The sequence below is a fragment of the Amphiprion ocellaris genome, chromosome 1, assembly GCF_022539595.1.
Source record: "Amphiprion ocellaris isolate individual 3 ecotype Okinawa chromosome 1, ASM2253959v1, whole genome shotgun sequence".
Lineage (NCBI taxonomy): Eukaryota > Metazoa > Chordata > Actinopteri > Pomacentridae > Amphiprion > Amphiprion ocellaris.
Window position 1 is genome coordinate 37,717,967 of NC_072766.1, and position 25,055 is coordinate 37,743,021.

General features: G+C 36.7%; 1 protein-coding gene across 2 annotated transcripts; it reads left to right on the plus strand.

Moving 5' to 3' along the window:
* The first annotated feature begins 5,731 nt into the window (after positions 1–5,731).
* On the plus strand, positions 5,732–23,459 carry LOC111575101 (receptor for retinol uptake stra6-like). 2 transcript variants are annotated; one of them, XM_055011401.1, is made up of 17 exons: positions 5,732–5,979; positions 6,336–6,402; positions 8,628–8,713; positions 9,005–9,144; positions 9,652–9,818; positions 11,635–11,742; positions 12,923–12,990; positions 14,529–14,608; positions 14,722–14,783; positions 14,882–15,044; positions 15,129–15,204; positions 15,374–15,507; positions 17,147–17,264; positions 17,348–17,449; positions 18,861–19,024; positions 19,195–19,332; positions 21,495–23,459. In XM_055011401.1, the coding sequence occupies exons 1-17, from the start codon at positions 5,885–5,887 to the stop codon at positions 21,776–21,778; spliced, it is 2,052 nt and encodes a 683-aa protein (XP_054867376.1). In that variant the 5' UTR covers positions 5,732–5,884; the 3' UTR covers positions 21,779–23,459. The 2 variants fall into 2 exon arrangements, with proteins under 2 accessions (XP_054867376.1, XP_054867378.1); XM_055011403.1 differs by having other exon boundaries at positions 5,735–5,979; positions 21,519–23,459.
* The last annotated feature ends 1,596 nt before the right edge of the window (positions 23,460–25,055 follow it).

Consider the following 25,055-nt stretch of genomic DNA (forward strand, 5'->3'; position numbering starts at 1 on the left):
GCCCGCGGGCCGCATGCGGCCCGCACGCTGCAATGGTGCGGCCCACGGCTTACTGTAAGCAGTAAATATATTTTTTTCTACTTTCAATGAGGACAAAAGAGTTTCTGATATGCTGACGCCAGAGGGCAATATGTTTGACCTACTGACAACAGGCAGGTAAGTGTTGCAATTGTGGGACTGTACCAGTTGGTGGCGGTAATGCAGCAATAGGCTGTTTGCTAACCGCCAAAAAGACTCAAAAGAAGACTAATGGAAGTGGAATTCATGGCTGCCGCCGGTAAAGTTAGACGCTAGTTATGTGATGAACACAGGACATTTCAACAGTCATGGGAGGAAGAATTTGCTTCTGTGGAGGTAAATAACAAGCCTAACAGTGTGTCTTCTTTGCCAGAAACAGTCCATTCCAAAACGAACGAATCTCCAGCGCCACCACGACACAAAGACTGTCACAAAGACTTCAAAGCTGACTTTCCACCAGGCAGTAATATAAGAAAAGACAGAATATGCAGTCTCATTGGAAATCTTCGTGGTCAACAAACTGTTTTGAGATTCAGCTGTAAAGAAAGTGACAGAATCACGGAGGCATCATTCAAAGTAGCGTAGAATGTAGCAAGGAGTCAGCGGCCTTTCACTGAGGGAGAGCTGATAAAAAGTGTTTTCTGGACTGCAGTGAATCCCTTTTTTATGGGCTCAGTTTTTTAATGGTGACACATTCATGGAGGAAATGTTTGCTCTTTTGCCACTGACTGGCCAAACAAGAGGAGAGGACATTTGTTTGCCACTCACTGACTTTTTCCAGGGACCAGGGAGAGAGATTGATTTGGGGAAATTGGTGTCAATTACCACCGATGGTGCACCGTCGATGGTTGGAAAAGAAAGAGGACTTGTTGCATTAATGAGAAAAGAAGACGCATTTCCAGACTTTTTTTTGCCTACCACTGTATTCTTCACCAAGAACAGCTCTGCTGCAAACTCAAAGGTGGTGAAGTGAAAACAACGATGGGTAAGGTGGTGAAAGTTGTTAACTACATTAGAGGCCATGCTCTTAAGCACAGACAGTTCCGCACCTTAGTAGAAGAATACGACACAATATGAAGACCTGACGCTGCACGCCGCAGTGCGATGGTTGAGCAGAAGCATTGTACTGGAGAAGTTGGTGGATTTACTGATGGTGATTCGATCATTGCACATAGAAAGCATACCGATCTGTATCATGTCAACGATGAGATGTTTGCACTGGAAGCAACTTTTCTGGTGGACACAACCAAGCACCTGAACTCCCTAAATTTGAAGCTCCAGGGAAACAACAAATTGCTGCCTGCCTTAGTGAATGATGTTTCTGCATTCATGGAGAAACTCTCTCTTTATCAAGACCATGGTGACAATGACTTCACACACTTCCCAAACCTACGTTCACAGGTCAGTCAGTTGTCAGTGTCTTATTTAAACCTGCTATCTGTGTTCAGTAGTTGGGTGAACTTGCCAGTGGCAACATCTACACCGCCACTATTTTGTTACTGAGACACTTCAGAAAGTTTTTTTTTTCTTATTTTAAATCCTGCGTGAATTTGACTTTGCTTCTCTATGCTAAGAAATGTGGTACAATGTCCTGATTTAAACTGTGTAATTGTTTTAGCTTTGACCTCTTCTGTCAGGGCTGCCTATTGATGCACAGTTTCTGTGAATAATGCACACCTATATGTTTTTTATTTCATTTAGTAATACCTCATTGCAAAAAAAAAGTAGGTCACCTAAAGAGCTATGTTCGTATGTTTTACAATGGTTGGTTTTTGGCCACAGATGAACTTTTTTGTGATGTGCAAGATTTAATTTTTACTTTATTTTTCGGAGTAGTAGGCCAATTAATTTTTTATAAGCAATATCTTAATTTATTCACTTTTTTTTGGAATAAAACCTACTTAGTTTTTTGATGTAATTTAGTTAATTTCTCAAAAAAGCATTGCTTGAAAAATATTTTAAAACTTTGAAACAGTACTTTTGTTTGTTACAAAAAAAGTGCTAATATGCAGTAAGTATGTATTTTGTTCATATTTTGTGAATAAAGCCCCATTTTGTAATTTGATATATATGACAATTTTTTTTGTCATGACATTTGGCCTTTTTGCTTTTGCTGGAAATGCAGAAAACAGCCACAAATAGATCTATAAAGCCAAGTATAATATATTTTCAACAAAATCTTATTTTACTTTTACAAAAGCCTAATGAAATTGTCTTTCTATTGTAGTGCATTTAAAATATTTTGTTACTGAATATTACCTTGATTATTTAAATCTTTTACATAATTCAGACATATTAAATTAGTACTTTTAGGTTGCGGCCCACACAAACAGAGATATTTTTCTATGTGGCCCATGAGCAATGGCTAGCTGAGTAGCCCTGCCTTAAAGAGAAGCCAAATCTTTGTTAGATTCAGAGTCTATTTCTTTCTGTTGTCGAGACTTTTCCCTTCTAAAATGAGTTTCCCTCCTATATTATTGTTCTGTAAAGGATTTTGTGCTTTGATTCTAAAGAACTAATTCCAAATGTACTTCCTATTGATGCTTTTAAATCTGTGCTAAATGCAGAATCAAGTCTGTTCACGCAGTGTATTTAAAACAACAGCAAAAATTAGGGTGAATAAGAAATCTGTCTTCATTTTGGCAAGAAAGTCTTTTTTTTTGGTAAATTCTAGTCAAAAACAGCAAATTGTATTAACAGTGATTAAATTTTTAAAAAACAATTAAGGTGGATTCTAAGGTGAAGGAATACTTTTTTTTTTTTAGATATATCTTAGGGCAGAAATAAAAAGGAAACTGGAGGTAAATCTGGTTTTCTTTGCCGCCTGAAACAGGAGCTTTGTGATGTTCTTCCACAACAAACACAGCTGAACTTCTCAGTTTCTGCCCATAAATCTCAGATAAAAGTATACAACTCTTCATGCTCTATTTTGTTTATTGTAAATGTCTTGAAAATTAGCATTAATTTAACAAAATGCACACTTCAGTAGCTCATTCTTACCTCTTATCTTTACACTGACACCTGCGCAGTTAATTTATTACAGTATGATTGAAATGAATTGCTTTCTGCTTTGAAATGAAATGTGAAATCAGATGTTTGTGGTTGAATGGAGAGCTGCTGCATGTGAACTAAATGTCAGCTGGATAAGAGACGTCACTCAGCTTTACTTTAGCTTTTGATTCAAACACGCTGAAGGTGTCAGAGAGACACAACAGAGGAGAAGAAGTGGACTCCTGCTGCTTCCAATGGACACATCAAACACACTCTTCAGCCTCGTAATCCAGAGCTGCTACTCAAAGTGTAAAAGATGATTAAAAGAGGGAGAAAAGGAAGCGAACGGCTTTGATTTTAATCAGGTTATTTATTATTCTAAGGACTAAATCTGAGCTGTAATTCTTGGGGGAGACAGGAATAGCATCCAACGCATTAACTGGGGCTTTTTTATGCAGAAAGTGTGGGTCTCGTGTTTGGCCTTCGGACTTCAGAAAAATCCTGGGATCAGATCTGTCATATGAGGGAGCTCACCGATCCAGATTGTGAAACTTTGAACTCCCAGAGGAGATTCATCTGCAGCAGAGAGCTGCTTTGAAAGTCCACAGAGGCTGAAAATGCACCTTTAAATAGCATTTATGATGCACAAAACGAGCACTTTAAGCTCCAGTTTAGTGAAGCTGAAGCTCTGCAGCCTGTGTTCATCCTCAGCTCTGGATGCTCCTCGCTCTGTTTGTTCTCGTTTTGTTTCCACATTATGAAAAGTGGTCCTGAACCGAGGCCTTTCCTCACGTGTCGACATTCTGACCTTCGCTAAGCTCGTTTCACACAAAGGTAGCCTCTGTTCAAATGAGAGATTTTCATCTTATTATGAGATTAGCCTCTTAAGTAACAGGCAGAGGGAGGCAAACAGGTTAACGCCACGTTGCAGCGCAAAAAAATGACATTACAAAACACAGTGGTGCAGGAATACGAAAACCTCAAGACATTGCGGTGTGTTAGACATTAAAACAGAGCAAAGGGGTGAAGGAGAGCATTGACCCAGAGCTGTAACAAATACACAAATCAAGCAGCTTCTAATATTCTTAAAAACTAAATTCACAAGTTTCAAGTTTGTAGCAGCTACAGAAAGTTCAGATTACTTCATTCAGGTTTTCTCAGACTGGATGGGAAGAATCTGTCAGATCTTTTTACAGATGTTGCATTCAGTGTAAGTCTGTCAGTCAGAGGTTTGTCCTGAATCCACTCCAGTGCTGTTTTGGTTCACTGTCATTGTGAAAGGTGAGCAGTCACTCCAGTCTTCATCTGCTGCACTCTGAAGCAGGTTTAGAACCTCATTTAGAACAGCCTCCCTTGCTTAGAAACAGCCCTTCATCACAACTTGATCTCCACTACGTTTCACTGTAGGATGGTGTTAGCAGGTGATGAGCAGTGACTGGGGTTTGAGTGCCGGTCAGATGGTCTTTTAAATTCAACTCCCTTCAGGACATGACAGGTTGAACTTTCAGTGTTTCACTTGGGGGACGAAAGGAACCATTCAATAATAGATAGGAAGTACAAACCCAGCTTTGTGTCTTGGATTCTCTCCAATGTGTTTTTCCATAAATCATCAGGGGTCTCCTGCTCAACTATCTCTGATTTGCTTGAAACGTTTTTTAATTGTTAACTCTGCACACTTAAAATCTATGGAATTTTAGACTAATATATCAAATACTTTCCAAAATATACACTACCGTTCAAAGGTTTGGGGTCACCCAGACAATTTCATGTTTTCCATGAAAACTCACACTTTTATTCATGTGCTAACATAACTGCACAAGGGTTTTCTAATCATCAATGAGCCTTTCAACACCATTAGCTAACACAATGCAGCATTAGAACACAGGAGTGATGGTTGCTGGAAATGTTCCTCTGTATCCCTATGGAGATATTCCATTAAAAATCAGCAGTTTCCAGCTAGAATAGTCATTTACCACATTAACAATGTCTACACTGGATTTATCATTCATTTAATGTTATCTTCATTGAAAATAATGCTTTTCTTTAAAAAAAAAAGGATATTTCTAAGTGACCTCAAACTTTTGAATAGTAGTGTATATTGTTTTTTAATTGTCCATTGGCCCATTTCCAGCAGGTTTTTCACACATTGAAGTTTGTGGCTTTTTGAATGACAGTAACTCAGACACTATTAAAGATAAAATCCTGAAATTTTCACTATTATTTCTCATCATGTTGTTAACTAAGAATCTGTAATATCGGATAAATAGGTCAAACAAATATGGAAAAGTTCCATCTTTGAGCAAACATTTACAATAAAACTGATAATTCCTCTGGAAGAACTGGAAAACGTTGCTGTCGAGAGGAACACCTGCTGCCTGCGACTCTGGATAAGTGGAAGAAAATGTTTGAATGGGATGGACAGATAAAGAACAACTGGATTTAGTATTATTTTAAACCACCAAAAACTATGACAGTATTGAAGCAAGCAATTTTGACACTTGTGCATGCATTTTTATTTCCGTAACATGACATTTTTAAGTAACTGAGTGCACTTATGAGTCCTTGTCTTCAAGAACGTTTTCTTCTAATAAGTGACATTTGAATATCTTGAATAAGAGGCAGTATTTCAGACAGTTCTTTTCTTCTTTCCTGTGCTGTTGAACCTGCTCTCCTCCCTCCCTCAATGTTAATCTGTAGCATTGAGCTCTTAGTCGGGCTGGAATGTTTCGAGGTGTTTGGGCTAAACTGTCCGACACGTTGCAGAACCAGCAGACCTCTGATTGAAGCTACCTGATCGACTGCAGGAGGCTCTGGAGGATCCTCTGGATCTGGATCAGTCCCGCTTTTACCCGTCTGACTCGACTGAACCGCTGCGATGAATCACAGCAAGGTTGAATTTGAGCCTTTTGAATATTCCTACTATGATTATTCAGACTGGTACAACGCAGAGCCGACAAAACCACCCAAAGAGTGAGTATAAAGACAGTAAAGATGTCAGATCAGGTCAAAAGTCTGTAAAGTCTTGATTCTTTTTCTGAAATATTATGTTTTCAGCTTTTTAAAGTATTGATTAGTTGTACAAGTAGGCTGCTGGTGCTTTGATAATGGTGTAAAAGTGCGGATTTTTATTGTTTTGATCAGTGATTTTGTTTAATTTGCACCACCTGAGAGTCAAATTTTGAAATCAGGTTTCATTCAATTAAGAATTAATCATAATTCTTCATTTATCAGTCTCTAAAAATCATAAAGTTTCCATTTTTTCCAACCATTCTTGCCAGATTGTTGTCCTGTTATGTTCTGTAAATGTCATTTTCTTATTGCCACAGAGTTATTTTACCATGTGGCCCGACCGCAGATGACAGACTCTTCCACATATGTATGCTATCAATATCTGTAAGTATTTTCAAGTCAGTAAAAATGACTGTGCATGTGAACTATAAAGAAGTATTGGTTAGGTATAGATGAAGATAAACGGTCCCCACATCATTTCAATTCAACCTTGTTCATCTAACAGGTTCAGTATTGTTGAGTGCAAAAAGAGGAATTAACAACCACATATCAAGCACTAAACATGGGATACGATGGTTTGTTTTCTTGTTTTTAATCATATAAAAAAAAAGCACCTCAACCCCAAACTGTTATTTCTTATGAAGCTGTTCCAGTCCTAAACCTAATCAAATCTAAGCAGCAGCATTGTCAAAAAACAGATTTGTTGTGGTTTTGGATGCTGCAGAAACAGAAATGTCGTCCTGCTGATGTGGGGTTCAGTTAGAAAAAGCTTGTAGGTGTCAGTTTGCTTCATTTGGAGGATTTGTTCAGATAAGACTATTGGAAAGTTGGTTCTACTGGCTTAATGACAAGAAAGTCTATTAATTAAAAGGAAAAAAAGACATGATTTTATGTTGGGACACTAAGTGTACCACACTAGATAGTAAATAGGGAGTCATTTCTGGCACAGCTCTAGTTTGTGAAGTTCTTAAGTAGTTAGTTCCAGATAAATACCTTTCTAAGTTGGGTTGGATCTTAAGGAATGTCAGAGACAGTCTGAAACTGTTACAGGCAAATCTATCCTCTTGGCAACCATCTTGGTGACGCCTCCATGCAGTTATTTTAGGCTTTGACCACAACTTTAACAACAAAACAATAATAAATAGTAATAACTGGACCTAACTCCACTTCTATGAGAACACAGGAAATACAAAAATGAAGGTTTGTTGTGTAGCTTCTCAGTCATCCACGTTTTGTTAATTTTAGGAACTATAAAGCAACTGGACTTATTTTTTAGGTTCTTGAGCACTTTAAAGTTCACTAAAGAAGCTTCTTGGTTGAGGATGAAACGTCCTCAAGAACCCAAAAGAGAAATCCAGTTGAATTTTATTGAAGCTCGAGGAATTATGCTGCTATTAGAGCAAATAAGACTGTGATTTGATTAGGAGATTAAGAAGGCAGAGTAAAAAAATAAATATTGTTCTCCTCTAATTTAACTTATTTGAATCAAGACCCACACAGCAGTTTATCAGGGCCTTTCAGAAGTAATTATACATCAGAAGGAATGTTTTTCTGCCCTGAAAGAGGTTCTAAAGGTTGTTAAGAACCCACAAGCTCCTGAAATGGAAAAAAGCTTATTATGTAACAATCTGAGTTCGTATTTAGTAACAGCTGATTTCTGCTGGTTGTGTGGTGCTGATGTGTGAACATACACTCAGTAAACATCTGCATTATAACACGCTTAACTTCTGAACAGCAGGAGCAGCTTTAACAATTTAACTAAACTCCTTCCAAGTAGAACATAAGTTAAATATAACGATTTTTTTTCTTTCAAATCCCTCCATTTTTTATGCTTCAGGCAGAAACTCACTTTAATGATGTTTACTCTCATTTTGCCTTCAACCCACTTACAAGAGAAGAAAACTCAGGACTATCCTCATGCAGCACACAGAGTGGACGTGGCCCAGTTTCTTTGTTCAGTTGATAAAGTGAAATAAACTGTGGCAGCCGGATCACTGCAGCTCATCAGACGTAACGAGGAACTGTAGTCTGAACAATGTTTTCTGCAAAACCAGGTTTTCCTGGCATACAGATCCCTTTGAGTTCTATCTAAAACGCTGCACTTTTTCATGAAGTTGCAAGTCTTTCGGAGCTACTGTAACTGAAAACACTATTAATAGCATAAATAGTCAAGACTTAATTAAATGCATGACTAGTTAGTTGAGAAAATGTGCTTTTTGTTGTGTTTTGCACATAAAAAACATAATTACGTTTATTGTCCCTCAAGATTTCAATGCAAAAACCAACATGTTTCCAACAAAAACTGAATTTGCAGTAAATTAAAGTGATGAAACACATCTAGATTAGAATCTACTTTGGTAAAATAAAACTTTCTAACTCAAAGCATACGTACTAGCTTCTGAATCAGAGCGTTAAACCATATATTACAGTTTTTGTCCTTGATATGACAGAAACAAATGCCTGAAACCTTTCTGGAGGATTGAATTGAGGCTTAAATCCATTTTTTCTGATGTGTGGTATGTAAAACTGTACTGTATGAATAAATTGAAAACTGAAAAGTGGAAAAGCTTTAAGATTTTAGGCCTGATTACTTTCTTCTTTCTTTGCAGCTGGTGATCATGTTAATCCTGGCGGTTCTCACCAGGAAGAACAAGTTCTGTCAGGGATTCACGCGAGGATCCTCCAGCATCTTCAGGTGAATATTTTAGTTTTCCAATATATAGATATGTGCAATATTGTTATTTCAAACATCTACAGGAATCTGTGCAAAATCAGAATGTCCACATATGAAAGGATCTGTCCAATATTAACAATTATTATGTATATTTTCTGTTTAGTTTCACTTTTGACTGATGTTTCCTACATAAAACTCTGCAAATTTCCCCTCTGTGGGATTAATAAAAGCTTATCTTATTTGGGAAGTCTAAAGAATAATAAACTGTATTTTTAGTCTCAGGTGATATAAATGTTCCTGTTTGCTCTTCAGTCCAGCCAACTTTCTGGACCAGACTCAGAAAAAAGGGCTGGTCATGGCGGTTTTTGGACTTGTGTTCAGTAAGCTGGTGATGCTGGTGATCAGTCCAGACCCTCTGCCTTTCTGCAAACACACTCCGGCTGAGATTAAAGGTGGATATCTGCATATTTATTCATCATTAGTGTGTCTACAGTTCATTTTTCTCTTGAATTTTAGCTGTAATTATATGTATTATCATGGTTTGATTGGAGTGGTGGTGATTTTTGAATGCAGTATCTCTTAAATTTTGCCTTAAAAGCTGAATTTAATCACTCACAGAACAAACTGAAGCCATAAATGCTAAATACATGCACAACATTTTAACATTTTATCTCCCTCAAAGGTCATATAAAAAAACCCCAAAACTATAAATTGGCAACACTATAAACTCAAAGTGGCTGTTATTGAAGTTTTAGTACCTTTAAACTTGTAAAAGGAGAGTAAACTGAGGCATGAAATTAACTATTTTAAGGCACTTTGGTTTCAGAAAATGATCAAAACACCCTCTGAGAAGCTTTTTAGAGCAGCTTTCTGTTTCTGTTTTGTCACTACTGCAAATTTGAGGTTAAATGTTAGAGCATGAAGCATAAGTTTCTCATTTTTTATCTCTCATTTGCCAGAGTACATGAAGATTATTGCTATTTTCTACTATCCGCTGCTGTACTACCCTCTGTTGGTTTGTGGGACTCTGCAGCACAAAGCCGGTTACGTGTTCGGGACGATTCTCTCCTTCAGTCACTTTGGGGTTCTTGTTTGGCAGAAGTTCGACTGTCCAAAGACTCCAGAGGTGAGAAAACAACATTATGTTAATATTCAGAGGGGATGATATCAGCAAAATCCTTTTTTGAATCACAATATTAAAATATTTTGTGGTACTACGCTGGAGTTTCAGCTAAACCGGTGAAATAATACCTGAAATCTTCACATTAATGTAAAGAAATCATATAAAATTCTGATTTTGCTGCAAAAAAGCTTTGCTTGTTGATTTGAGACACTGCACAAAATGGACTAAAACTGGTAAATAGCTGTCAAACTGTTTAACAAATACATCTGACAGTTGGCAAATTTACATTGTCTGATAGTCTCCCACTGTTCTACATCAGATTTTACATTAAAGGATGCATCCAGAATTTGAAAATGTTTGACTTTGTGCCATCTGATGGTCAATTTTTAAGCTGTAATATCAGATTTTTTGGAAACAGTGGAGCTTAGTACTGATATTTTATCACTGTATAAATCCAAGCACACACAGACCTGCATCCTCCTGTTGAAAGTGAATTTAAGATAAATTTTCCTTTCAGCTTTTTTGGGTCTTTCAATATTCAATGCAAGTTTTGTTTTGTTTTCTTTCTCACTGTCGCCAATTTTCCGAAGATATCTCCCGAAGAGAAATTTGGTTTTATTGAGTTCTCTGTATAAATTTGTAAGGTTTTCACCTTACCTCGATAAGACAAGACAAGATAAGATCAATTTTATTCATCCTGGATGAAACAGTTTCGCCAGAGTACAATAAACAAAGGTTTGTGAAATATACACAATTACAGAGAGGTTAATAATTAAATAGAAAGAAAGAAAAAAGAAGAATACAAAGTACAAAACACAAAATGCGGGGTTAGGGTTACAACTTTTGAAGTATTTTGAAATGAAATATGTTGTGAATTGGTGAAATCATTTTGAATTTAATTAAATTGTACCAGCTTGTTGCTCACTTTGTCTGTTTTGTTGTACACAGTTGTTTTTTTTCATGAAGCTCGTTCCTGCTTTTTCTAAACTGCCTCCCAACTAAACGCTAAAGCTGAATTAATAATAATAAAACTAAAACAAGATGAAAACTGCAAAGTCTGGTGAAGTCCAGTCTCACAAAACACAACCAAAAAATGCTAGTGGTTTTCAGTGCAAAATGAATGATTTTTCATGTAAAAGGCTGTAAAATCGTGAAATGTCTAAATGTTTTTGGGGAATGTCTTTGGGTTTGGTTGTGTTTAATGTTTGTATGGGTGGATTTTAACTCAAACCGTGATCTCATCCTCAGCCTAACCAAGCAGTTATAGTGCTTAAATTTAACAACTTAGTTGTCCACTGACTGAAAATGAAAGTAAACAGTGAGTAAAAACGCCACAAAGCATTGGTCGCCTACAGAACACAAACCTTGGTCTTCTTTGTGAAAGACTTGCAAAATGAAAGAAATTCAAGGCTCATGTGACATAAAACTCATAAGTCATATGATAGGGATGCAGACCAATGGTAAAGAATACAAACATCCCATAATTTTACTGCATTTATTGTGGAACTGATGCATTTATGTGCTGTGGACCGACACATTTTCTTGTGAGGCATCATTGCCTGGTGATAAACATCTAGATTTGTCACTATTATTAAACCATTCTACTTCAATAATAGTAATTAAATCCACAGTTTGTATGAAAGTTTTCATTATTGCAGCTTTGATCTTTGGCAGAAAATAGCAAAAACTGTTTTCTTCATTATTTGTTTTATGTTTTAACAGCAAAGCTCCATAAAAACACAAACCCCGAGTACATAAAACTGAACAGTTTGGCTGAATTGATCATTTTCAATATTGTTTATTTCTTTGATCTTCACAGCTCTATAAGTTCTATGCTCTGCTCGCCAGCCTGCCTCAGCTGTGCTGCCTCGCTTATCTCTGCGTCCAGTTTCCTTTACTGTTCGTTAAAGGACCAACGAATGACGAGGTGAGGACAAAAGAGTCAGAATACACACACTAACATGCAGAAAGCTACAAATCTGTAATTTGTCTCATGATGACACACAGTTCAACATGTTTTTCATGTGTAAATAGCAGCATTTAAACTGATCTCCGTCCGTCTGTGCTGCAGCTGAAGAAGTGAAACGTGAATTTGAACTATGTAAAACAACCGTGATTAGAGTAAGCAGCTTGTCAAGCAGAACGGCTTTAACTCAGCGTCTCTGAGCAGATTATGATGAGAGAGGTGATATTTTTTCCCCTTTTTCTAACGTATTAATACAGCAGAGAGCTTGTTTCTACAGCAGGTTTAATCTGTCTACAGATTTGGTCTTTTTTTGGTCACAATAAATAAAGAACTTAACAGATAAAGCGGGACTAATTTACTCACTAATCTTTTCAACTTCAGCTTCTTGTTTAAAAATAATAGTTTTTGCTCGTCCATTGAGAATTACTGTCATTTTCAGGAATGTGCAGTAATAATTCACTAGACATAGACAGAATAACAGAACAATGCTGAAATCAACATTCATTTTAACTGCATTTACCTGTAAATCACATTACTTTCCCCTTTGAAAATGCATAAACATTACTTTGAATTGCAGATATTTACTATAAATAACAGCGTGTTTTCACATTTGTGATCTAAAATTTAGATTTTGCCAACATTTAAACATGTGTAGATCGCTGAAACATCTAAAACAATTAAGGATAAAGAAGAATGCAAGTTAAATTTTATGGATCTGAGGCATTTATTCAAATGGTAGCAATGGTTGACAAATTGTAGTCTTTTAAATATATTCTACAAACTAAGAAAAGATAATTTAATGTAATGGTAAAAAAGTAAAACGTGGCCTACCATCCGTAGGTGTCACAGAAAGTTATCAGTAATGTAACACATAAACTGTTGTGCAAAAATGTTTCATGCATTTAACACTGTCATTTTTTTACAGTAGCCTGCTGTTAATGATAATTCTTGTTTTTGACTGCAAAAGCCATCAGATTTTACATTATGTAGCTGTATTTTTGGACAAACAACAACAGAACACTACTGTTAGAGTTTGGCTGCATTTTGACAGTAATTTATTGAAGTGCAGGTTGAAATAATGTAGTCATTTTGGAAATTGAAGCTCACAAAGTGACACATTTTTAACTATTTTTGCCCTCAGGACCTGGACAGCAGCTACTACACCAACTATGTGAAGTCACTTCTCAAGAAGAAGTCATCAGCTGCCAGGTGGGTGGAGATAAAACAAAGATTTACATTAATGTACTCAGTAAAAGATCATCATGACGCAAGAGCAACAGGAAATTCATTTACACAACCTACTAAATGTATCGATGGTTAAAATAAGGAGAAACATGTATTATTGTTGTCCATCACCATTGATCTTAAACCATTTGAAATGTGATGATTATTTTTTATTATCAGTCACATCTGTCCCAGAATCTCCTTTTAAAAAGGACATAGCTTTAAAACTACTATTTGTAGTTTTTGTGAAGGAAAAATTACTCTCTTTTTAGACTAATATATCAAATACTTTCCAAAATATACACTACCGTTCAAAGGTTGTCAAGGGTTTTCTAATCATCAATGAGCCTTTCAACACCATTAGCTAACACAATGTAGCATTAGAACACAGGAGTGATGGTTGCTGGAAATGTTCCTCTGTACCCCTATGGAGATATTCCATTAAAAATCAGCTGTTTCCAGCTAGAATAGTCATTTACCATATTAACAATGTCTAGACTGGATTTATCATTCATTTAATGTTATCTTCATTGGAAAAGAAGGTTTTCTTTCAAAAATGAGGACATTTCTAAGTGATCTGAAACTTTTGAATGGTAGTGTAAGTCATCTGAGTCTCCAGTGTGTCTCTCTGTCTGCCTCCTCATCCTCTCTCAACCTCGCTGAAATTCCACAGCAGTTTTAGAACATAGGTGTACAACTGGAGTATCTGTGCTTTTTCTTCTACTTACTCTTTTGTTTTTTTATGTCTGTGCACCAGTGAAAGCGTATTATGTCCCAGTTCTCAAGAGCACCTTCAGGGAATTTCTTCAAATTTGGCTCAAACTTGAACTAAAGGAGGAACTAATTAGAATTCACATCCATCCCAGTCTTGTGAAGGCGACAAGTCACCTTGAGCTAGTTTCTTACAATTTGGCACAAAGACTCACAGACTTGGGGATGAATCGATTGGATTTTGGTGGTCAGAAGGCCAGAAAAAATGTTTTTGATGATAAATTTTCAAAAATTCATAACGTAATTATGACAAAATGTCACAGAAATATCTAATAAGGCAAATATAATGAAGTGATGACATTTTATATGTGAAAACTCAAAGGTCAGTTTTACTTTGATATCATAATATTCATTTCACTGATCTTTATTCAACACTCTGACTCAGAAACAAAGGCGAGATTGTGAGCATAATTGATATTTAGGATTGATCTGATCCTAAATTTGTGACACTAGTCTTTTTTTGTTTTACTTGGTTTCCATTATATTTCTAAAATAACCTTAGATTCAGAGCATGCATTTCCCATAAGTTAAAATAACCTCAACTGTTGTGGAGTAAACTTCAAAAGACGAACTCTTACAACAAGTTAATTCAAACTGATAAATGAAAAGTATAAGGGTCAGTGTTTGGTTGACGCTTAGTCCATAATATCTTAGATAATTTGGTGAATTTTGACTCATGACCTCAGTATCCTCAGATCTTATTCTGTGTTTAAATATTTCTGTTTTCTTACTACTGTGTTTATTTACTGCAGTTCTTCAGCTACAGACAAGCCGACGCTGCTTCAGAGAATATTGGAGGTGCCTAAGAGTTATATTTATTTACCTGAGAAAGGTGAGAGTCCTCATACAGATATATATGTATATTTTCATTGAATAACACTCTTTATCTTTTGACAGTTAAAGCTTTAAAGTGAGGCAGTAATAATGATTCATTTTGTTTTTCAGTGTTCCGTTTTCCTCTAAAGCTGGCAGTGTCAGTGTTTGTCACCTGTGTGGCCATTTATCATGTAAGATTTCACCTTTTAACCCAGTTTTAATAAATGTAAATCTGTTTGCTTTGGTGTACTATGTATATATGATGTTGTTTCTGTGTTTCCCTCCTCAGACGGCCCTGTTACTAGTCGTCCTGGTGGTTCCTACCCTCCACATAGTTCGAGCTGGTATCGATGAGAACATCGCCTTCCTCTTGCTGGGCTTTGGAATCGTCCTATCAGACGACAGGATGGAGGTCGTCAGAATCGTCACTTTCTACACTTGGTTGCTGGAAGGTTTGTGCAGAGTCACCTTCCTGTCTGCAAATTAACGAACAAACAACTAATTTGTTGTTCCTTTTGTTTCCTGTTGTTTGTCAGTGTGCTACCTGTGTGCCATGACTCTGTCCTGTCTGGTCAGTCTGATTATGCTCATGAGGTCCATGGTTCTCCACAGGTACGAGTCTCTGTTCACACAAAATAGCTTTTCTTTATGAAAAATTAGATTAACATTTTAGTTTTAATTATAAGCTCAATATTGCTTCTGTTCTGTTCTGTTCTATTGATTCGTTCTGGTGACATAGAGAAGACTGAACCTAATTCATTACTGTTTTGATTTATTTCAGATCCAACCTGAAAGGACTGTACAAAGGGGATATTTACAATGTTTATAACAGCCAGAAGACGATCCGTCCATCCAGAGCTGGAGTTGTCTGTTGGATGGGCCTGACTGGCTATCAGGCTGCAATCGTCTGCCTCGGTAAACTTTAAATAAACTTTAAAAAACCATCGATGAATTCAGATATTTTAAAGTGTGACACAGGCTGCTATAGTTTGAGAAGACTAAAACCAACTCTTCATCATTATTAACAACAGAAATCATTTATCAAAGCCTGAAATATGTGAGTTTTCTGAGTAATAGAGCTCCATTGATGCACAAATACTGTTAGCACTGTTCTGTTATTAGCATAAACACATACACTGTGTTTTATGTAAAGAAGCTACTGTAAATGAATCCACAGCTGCAAATGCACTATTTGAGGTGTGCAACTTACAGAAAACTTGATTTGTGAGTAATTTTGAAAGATTTACAACCAGAGAGCTGATGGAAAAGAGATCAAAATAACATGATGTTGAAGTTGCTGTTTTCATTCATTTAATTAATATTAATCATAGCACCTCATCTTCATGTTACAGCACATGGTAAATATGTAATGATGTGAATATATACACTACCATTCGAGAGTTTGGGGTCACCCAGGCAGTTTCATGTTTTCCATAAAAACTCACACTTTTATTCATGTGCTAACATAACTGCACAAGGGTTTTCTAATCATCCGTTAGCCTTTCAACACCATTAGCTAACACAATGTAGCATTAGAACTAGAGGTCGACCGATACGGGATTTTCAAAGGCCGATGCTGATAGCTTTTTTAAAAAAATTTTCAGCCGATGGCCGATATCTAAAGCCGATTGTAGAAGCCGATTTTTAAGGCCGATATCCTTTTTTTTTTTAAAGCACATTGATTACAAAAGGCAATTTAAACACTAAAAGTATATACATGTATATATTACAAATTAAATACACTGCATTTTCTCTCTTACCAAGAAACAAATCTCTTACCTGTTTTTTTTACCAAATAAGCAGGTGTGGAGCGAGGCTTGTTGTTGCCTGGCTCACTCGCTCCGCTCATGCTCCGCTCTCTGAGTGCCGGGGGTCCTTCTAAGGGAAAAGCGGTCGCGGCAGCTGCCCGTACGGGTGCCTGATCACAAATCGGCTTTTTATTTGTAAATATCGGCCGATGACCGATATTGAAAAAAGTCCATATATCGGCCCAAAATATTGGCCGGCCGATATATCAGTCGACCTCTAATTAGAACACAGGAGTGATGGTTGCTGGAAATGTTCCTCTGTACCCCTATGGAGATATTCTATAATAGTCATTTACCACATTAACAATGTCTAGACTGTATTTCTGATTAAATTCATGTTGTCTTCATTGAAAAAATGCTTTTCTTTCAAAAATAAAGACATTTCTAAGTGACTCCAGACTTTTGAACGGTCGTGTAAATAACATCTAGATGTAAGCACAGATGCTCAGATGCATGAACATAACACACAATCTCTTTACTCTTCATTATTTATGACTTTTTCCTGTATTTTTAAGGAATGTTTTCATGTCTTCTTGTCATTGCCTTGTTGAACAGTCACTTTTCATTTTGCTGCTGTACTTGTTGAGCATGTGATAAATCATTAGTATTAATTCTTTTTGTCACATCACAAAGTATTTTTAATGTTCTGCTCTCTCAGAATAAAAAATACTGTGAACAAAGAGTCTGATTCCTTTTGTAAATGTGTTTAAATTGAAGATGAAAGTGTTTCTGTTCTGTCTTTACAGGAATGGCGATTCAGACCGTCATGTTTTTCATCTGCTTCTTGTTTCTGGTGTTTCTCATCATCGTGCCCATTTTTTACGGCCGGAACTTTATTGTCTTTGAACTTGCAGGACAGGCCTGGTGAGTCAGCAGTTTTTCATATGTTTTATTTACTGATCCAAACAGAGATTATATTTTTATATTCTGTGTTTGTGTTGTCTCAGGCCGGCTTGGGTCACTCTGATTCTGGTCACAGCCCTGCAGCACATCGCTGCTAAGTTTGCCTTCATCAAGAAGGAAGCTGGTACCAGAGACTTAAACAACAGGTATGCTCGTTTATTTGAGCTTATTTATAGAAATGGAGTTTAATGTAATGATGTGTTGATTAGGCTGTTAATTATTAGTGGAATAATCCCTGTAACTGGATGTTCTATTTGCTGCTAATTACATTAATACTACGTAATCCTCAAGAGAAAACACCGTGCATTAGTTACACTGTAAAGAACTAATTCTGTTAAAAAAAAAAAAAAGTAAAAATCTGTCAGCAAAGATGTCAGAAAAAATACCTTGAAAAACACTCATATTTTAAAACACTGAGTGATCAAAATAATGGCAAATATTTGTCAAATAATAATATTTTAGCTGATTTAAATACAACAAAATTGTGTAATTTTAATATTCACGTTGTAAAAGAAATAATAAGAAATATATAAAGATTTCTGATCTCTGCATTATTTGTGACTTTTTAATTTTTTTAAGTCACATATAACTCAATAATGCTAATAATAATAATGCTAATAATGCTAATGCTAATAATAATAATAATAATAATAATAATAATAATAATAATAATAATGACAAATATATGAAAAATATATATTTTTTATGATTTAAAAACAATAAAAATCGTAATTTTACTGTAAAGCACTATAAAAGAACAAATTGCCATTTATAAAAAATACAGATTCATAATATGGACATTTAAATCCTTGCCTGTTTTTATTTTTTATGTTTGGCAAAATTTATGCATTTTTGTCTGTGATTTTTAATAGATAACTGTAATTCAACAAAACAGCAAGTTCTTCAAAAAAATACAAGTAAAAGTTTGCTTCTTCATTACTTGTAATAAATATCTATAATAAGTTTTGCTATTATTTAGAATAATAACAATCTTCTTTTTTTAAAGTAATATATAACAGCATTCAAAAACTAGAAAATAATTTACAACTATTATTTCTGGACTCAGTATAAATATATATTTTTAAGTCTTTAGGACCAACAAATTAATACTGAAATGTATTAATGTTAAATAAATCAGTATTTTCCCTTAAAAATTTTTATTCAAATTCAGTTACGAGTTTAGAAAATGCTCTAAAACAAACCTCGCTAGAATATAACATTTACAGAGTTTAGAATTGAACAGCTAAAGGAGTATCCCCGTAATTTAGTAATACAGGTTCTAATAGTTAGAAAAGGCAGATAAAACAGACAAAGCACAAAAAGGATAAACATTCTTCTCATAATGCAGCTCAAAATCTTTTCTTAGAGCCTCCTTTCCTGCATTTTTTAAATTTTACCCCCACAGTTTGATCAGTCTTTTATTTAAAAACATCAGGTATCCAATTCCATCCAGAGTCACGGATTAGAAAACTCCTCCAGCACCACTAAAGAAATGATTCTTTACAATCTCACTTTAAAGTCTCCTGTAAGAACTTCCTTCTCCATGGTGACTTTCAGAGAGTCTCTGTTCCTCCTGACCTATCTGCTGTTCCTGATCAACACTGTGGTCGGGCTGATTGTTGCGATCTGGAGGATGGTGATAACAGCTTTGTTCAACATCGTCCATCTGGGTCGAATCGACATCAGTCTGCTGCACCGAACTGCAGAGTCCTACGATCCAGGTAACGTTATCTCAGGATCTGGACCAAAACGGAGTCCAATAGCATGAAGGAATACATTAGATGGAGGTTTAGGTGCATACATTTGTTAGGAAGGTGACTTAATTGGTAGCTCTGGAGTGATTTGATACCAAGAGTCTGACTTTATTTCTGTGACCTTTGACTCCATCCAGCCTACAAATACTACACCCACTTCCTGAAGGTGGAGGTCAGTCAGTCCCACCCGGTGATGAAGGCTTTCTGTGGGCTGCTGCTGGACATGATGGTGGAAGGTGGACGAGCTGGACAGAAAATACGAGACGCAGAAGAAGGTAGAAACCCAAAACTGCAAATACACCAAGTTTTAACATCCAGACACACATGTAGCTGAACATTAGGGGTTGCTGAATATCAATGAGCAAAACATCTATAGTCACTTTAATGCTCATGTAAACCCAGCAAAACATAGGTGAAAGGTAAAAAGAGGTGGACATTTTTAGATCCTGATCCAAAGAACCACTGCAGCCTTTTCTCCCTGAAGCCACTAGCGCTAAAATGTGTGTCAAATATGTTGAAATCATTCATGTCGATTGTCAGTCGAATGTCAGTGAAAATGTTCTTATTGTTAGTTTTCCTGCTAGATAAAGAGTCAAAAGATTGCAAAATTCTTTAGGATTCAGTCTCTTATGTCACAATTGATATTTAGAGACCAAAAAACACAAAATAATGAAAAAAAATCCATATGCAAAAGTGGAATTCTACTTAAATTTGCACAGTTTCTTTTAGGTTTCAGGGAGCAAACAGAGGTAAAAAAAACAAGCAGTGTAGTTTCCTGCTACATATGGAGAGTTAATGGATTGGAAAATTTTTAAGGATTCAATCTCTAATGTCACAACTGACATTTAGGGGCCCAAAAATGAAAAATAATGAAGAAAAAAACATGTACAAAAGTGGAGTTTTACTCAGATTTGCAAAGTTTCTTTTAGGTTTCAGGAAACAAACAGACATCAGAAAACATGCAGTTTATATACAGGAAAAATTGTAATTATGAAAAGCTCAAAGTGACAGTCTGTTGGACTGATAGTAAATCTATCAATGGAGTAATGAGCAGAGTGGGAGCAATTTTAAGATCCTTTAAGGAAAGCATTACTTTTTACACTCATGTAGCTCCATACCATCACACTTCTGTGCTTCACTGTCAGAACTATGCATTCACTGTGGTAGTCTGGGTCTAGTTCACACCAAGCATGCTGGACCCTATCTGACATGAACAAATTTATCTTTGTGTCATATGACAATAAAATATTTCCAAGTTTAGAAAAGCTTAGCATGCTTTTTTTGGGCCTAACTATCAATTTAACATTACCAAAGGGTTAAGGACGGCACGATTAACATTAAAAAAAATGTGTAGTAGGAAGAAAACATGTTCATTAAGTAGAATAAAGGACATGAATAAGATGATACACTGCCTGTCAAAAAAAACGTTGCCATCTGGATTTAACTAAGCAGGTAGTTAAATAGGTAAGAGTCTTTTATTGGAGTGATGAATATGTTTCAGCTGCAACAACTTACTTAACCCTGGCTGATGCAGTGAGGAGTTTCTCATTTCTTAAACAGCCATGTTAGAAAGCATAGCCTGTAGTCATAGAACGGATGCTAATCTGTCTCAGAAAGGTCCAATTATTGGCCTCTATCAAGCAAAGAAAACAAATAAGGAGATTTCTGAAACTACTAAAATCGGGTTCAGAACTGTCCAATGCATTATTAAAACCTGAAGGATAGTGGAGAACCATCATCTTCCAGGAACAAATGTGGTCAGGCATGTCCAGATTTACCCTGTTCCAAAGTGATGGGCGTATCAAGGTAAGAAGAGAGGCGGATGAAGTGATTCACTCATCATGTCTAGTTCCTACCAGCCTGTGGGGGTTTGGGTTATGATCTGGGGTTGGTCAGGTTCAGCAACGTTATGTTCCCAAAGAATGAGGTCAGCTGACTACCTGAATATACTGAATGACCAGGTCTTTCTATCAGTGGAGTTTTTCTTCCCTGATGATCACGTTCCAAGATGACGATGCCAGGATTCATGAGGCTCACACTGAGAATGAGTGGATCAGGGAGCATGAGGCATTATTTTCACACATGGATTGGCCTCCACAGAGTCCAGACCTCAGCCCAACTGAGAATCTTCAGGATGTGTTGGAAAAGAATCTGCGCAGCGACTCTCCGATTCTCCCATCATCAATATAAGATCTTGGCAGAAAATGAATGCATCTCTGGACAGAAATAAATGCTATGACATTGCGGACGTTTGCTGAAATGATGCCACGGGGAATGTGTGCCGTTTTCAAAGCTAAAGGTGGTCCAACGAAATACTAGAGTGTGCGGCTTTTTTTTTGGACGGGCAGTGTATTAAGGATAGGAGAATCACAACAAAAAACAAACAACAAACATAGATGTCATGGACCCTCAGTCTGCTGTCTCATTCTGCCCTCAGCCTGCTCCTCCTTCATGCTTTCAGGGATTCAGGAGAACAGGCCCAGCAAGACGACCAGCAGCCGGAGGATTCGCTGTCGCTGGCAGCTGCTCTACACTCTGGTCAACAACCCGTCACTGCTGGGCTCCAGGAAGCATTTCCAGACACTGCAGAGCTCCGAGAGCGTCCTGAACGGAACCCCCAACCGAAGCTCCAAGAAAGGCAGCAAAAAGGATGCCGACAAGGTGGCAGCAGAACCGCATCAGTCCACCGAGACCCCAGCAAGCCCGGAAAAAACTGAGTGAGATCCAGTGTGATCTTGGTTGGAGTGTTGTTGGCCCCTGAATAATCTAAAATGTCAGTTAGGGTTTATCCAAAGAAGCTTTAATGAAGGGCATATCAGATACAGTCAGGAGCAACAGTTTACATACACTTATAAAGTCCATGTATGTCATGGCGGTCTTGAGTTTCCAATAACTTCCATAACTTTGACTAAGTTATAGAAGTTATTGGGTTCCTGTATGGATTTGTTAAAGGTCTTCTGGAAAAATTACAAAATCTGCTGGTTCAAAACTATATGTGCAGAAATGCTAATATTTGGTTCAATGTCCTTTGGCCATTTTCACCTCAACTGAGCACTTATGGTGGCCATCTACAAGCTTCTGGTTGTATATTTGAACACTTCTATTGGCAGAAGTGATGCAGTTCAGCTAAATTAGTTGGCTTTCTGACACAGACTTGTTGCTTCATCACAGTCCACAGATAATTGATGGAGTTTAAGTCAGGACTTACTCTGACATTCCTATACCAATTTTGATGTGTGTTTGGGGTCATCATCTTGTGGGAACATCCAACTCTGTCCAAGATCCAACTTTCTGAATGATCTTTATAGATTTTCCTGAAGAATGTGGAGGTAATCCTCCTTCTTCTTTATTCCATTTACTTGTGTAAAGCATCAGCTCCACTGTCACCAAAACAGCCCCAGAGCATTATACTGCCACCACCATGCTTGATGGTAGGTTTGGTGTTCTTGGGGTTAAAGGCCTCACCTTCTCTTCTCCAAACATAATATTTTGGGTTATTGTGGCCAAAAAGCAAAATTTTTGTTAAATCTGACCACAGGACTTTCTCCAGAAGCTCTTTTTCTTTGTCCATGTGATCAGCAGCAAACTTCAGTAGAGCTTTAAGGTGCTGTTTTTGGAGGAAGGACTTCCTTTTTCATTGAGCGTCTCAGCTCATGTTGATGTAAGACACTGTGGATACTGACAGCTGTGTTCCAGCAGCTTCTAATTCATTCCAGGGCTGCTTTTTGGTGATTCTTGGTCTGACCATCCTGACCAATGGTCTCTCAGCAGCAGGTGATAGTTTGTGTTTTCTTTTTGTTTGCAAAGATGAATTTGGGATCTGCCGCTGCTTTGAAATGGCTGCAAGTGACTTTCTTCACTTGTTCAAGTCAATGATGTGCTTTTTCAGATCTTTGCTGAACTACTCAGACTTTCCCACTATGGTGTTTGTAGTGGACTGGATCAAATGAGTTTTATTTAAAGAAGAGTCAGCAGCTGTAGTCAATTGTAATCAGTCACAAGGCGTTAAGAGGTACGCCACTAAGAAAATTTGATTACCACAGCTTTCTACATCACCAAAACCAATAATTTAAGTTCCCGTATGTATGTATTTGACGCAGCAGTTAAAAAATTTCCAGAAGGCCCATAATAAATCTTTCAACGACTAAAAATTCATAATTGTTTATTGTGACAAAGATGCATGTGTTTCAATGTGTTCATCATAGAAAATGAAGAATTATAGGAGCCACTGGAAACTCAAGACTGCTATGATATACACAATCTTTACCAGTGCTTTTTTACTACTGTACATGGTGATGAAGAAGCTTACTTTTTTAGGCTTTAACTGTGCTCTGAATGTGATTTATTGCCTTCTGATAGGTGCATGAACATTTAAAGTAAAGACATCGATTTTTATCTGCCACAGATTGTTGCCCTTGTATCTGTTCCTGATGTATTTGTCCTCCATTACAATTTGCTTGTCTAAACCCTGCATCATCCATAAACAAACACTGACATTTAACAAATCTAAATACAAATGAGAGCCGACTGGGGCTCCAGCAGAAACCACAGATTGGTGTCTGTTACTGGCTGTGCAGTAGTCTAGAGGCTTTCATACTGACATTCACAATGCACAGACTGACGGTGCTGATCAATGTCAGCATCAGAACTGGAGTAGAAGATCGATTGGAGGTCATAGTTTATTTTTGTCCCGGGTTAATGCGGCCCTGTCAGCACATTCTCATATGTTCTCTGCTCTCAGTGCTCTGATACTGGGAGGATTTTTTAAAAAAATATAACAGCTGGTAGAATAAATAAATAGTAAAACACGAAAATCTCTGAAATTGGAGCTGCAAGAATTTCATACTTACAGCAGAATAAACTTTGGTTGCGATGCTATAAATTGCAATATGATGTCTTAATATCTGCTGTTAGACGTTTGTATGTGGATTAAATTATTCTTGTATTTCAGCTTTATGATAATTACTAATAATTTAAAGGACTAAATACACATGGCATTGCATATTACTACATATTTAGATGACAAATTGCAGTTTTCTGTTACATTTATTTCCTTTATGCTGTTTTAATGGATTTACAAATAAACTTTTTTTCTAAAATGTGACAAGTGACTGCTAAAGAAAAATAAAAGACCTAATTAGAAAGTCTGCTATTATATGTTGTTTTAGTTATGATTTTAAATGATCCTACCATATCATCCAGCCTTGTATCAGCGCACTCTTACTTGCGTTCTTCACTGTCAGGATTATGCTTCCAGTGTGTCGAGATTAAGTTCACACTAAACATTTTGGGCTCCATCTGAGATCAACAAATATATCTTGGTCTCATATGAACAAAAACTCTTTGTGTTCTTTAGAGAAGATTATTCTTGGGTTTTTGTACCGAACAGAAAGCAAGGGTGTTTTCTACTTCATAGAGGTTGATGTTGTGAACCATTATTCACACTGCCTAAGCTTCACATTAACTGGTTTCCATTGATAACCCCTGTACCAAGTCAGAAGCAGCTGCCATCTGCATTCAGAGCTAGATTGTGCAAATAGCAGACTGACTATGGCATTATCATTTTAGTAGGACAGCTACCTCAGCTCTGATTAGTGGCACCGTGGCTCCTTCTATATCTCCTGATTATGATTGATTGATTTCTTGCCCAACCCTCATGGCCTTGCAAGACATCAATATATTAGCATTGCAGCAATACATCCAAAACACACATTATTCTCCAGCTCACTTCTCAAACAAAGTATGTTACCTTTTATCCCAGGCCTAGCAAAGAAATTCTGGGTTCCCCTTCTAAAACATAACCCGAGTTTTTCATGGTCATCCAACCAAAAGAAATCAAAATAAACAGAGGACATCTTACTGAAAAGTACCTCAATTACATCTTCATATACAGGACAGTAAATCATAAAATGAACCTTATTCTCAACTTCCCCTAAATTACACAGCAAACAAAATCTGTCCTTCTCTGGAGTAGCATTAAACCTCCAAATAAAGCTAA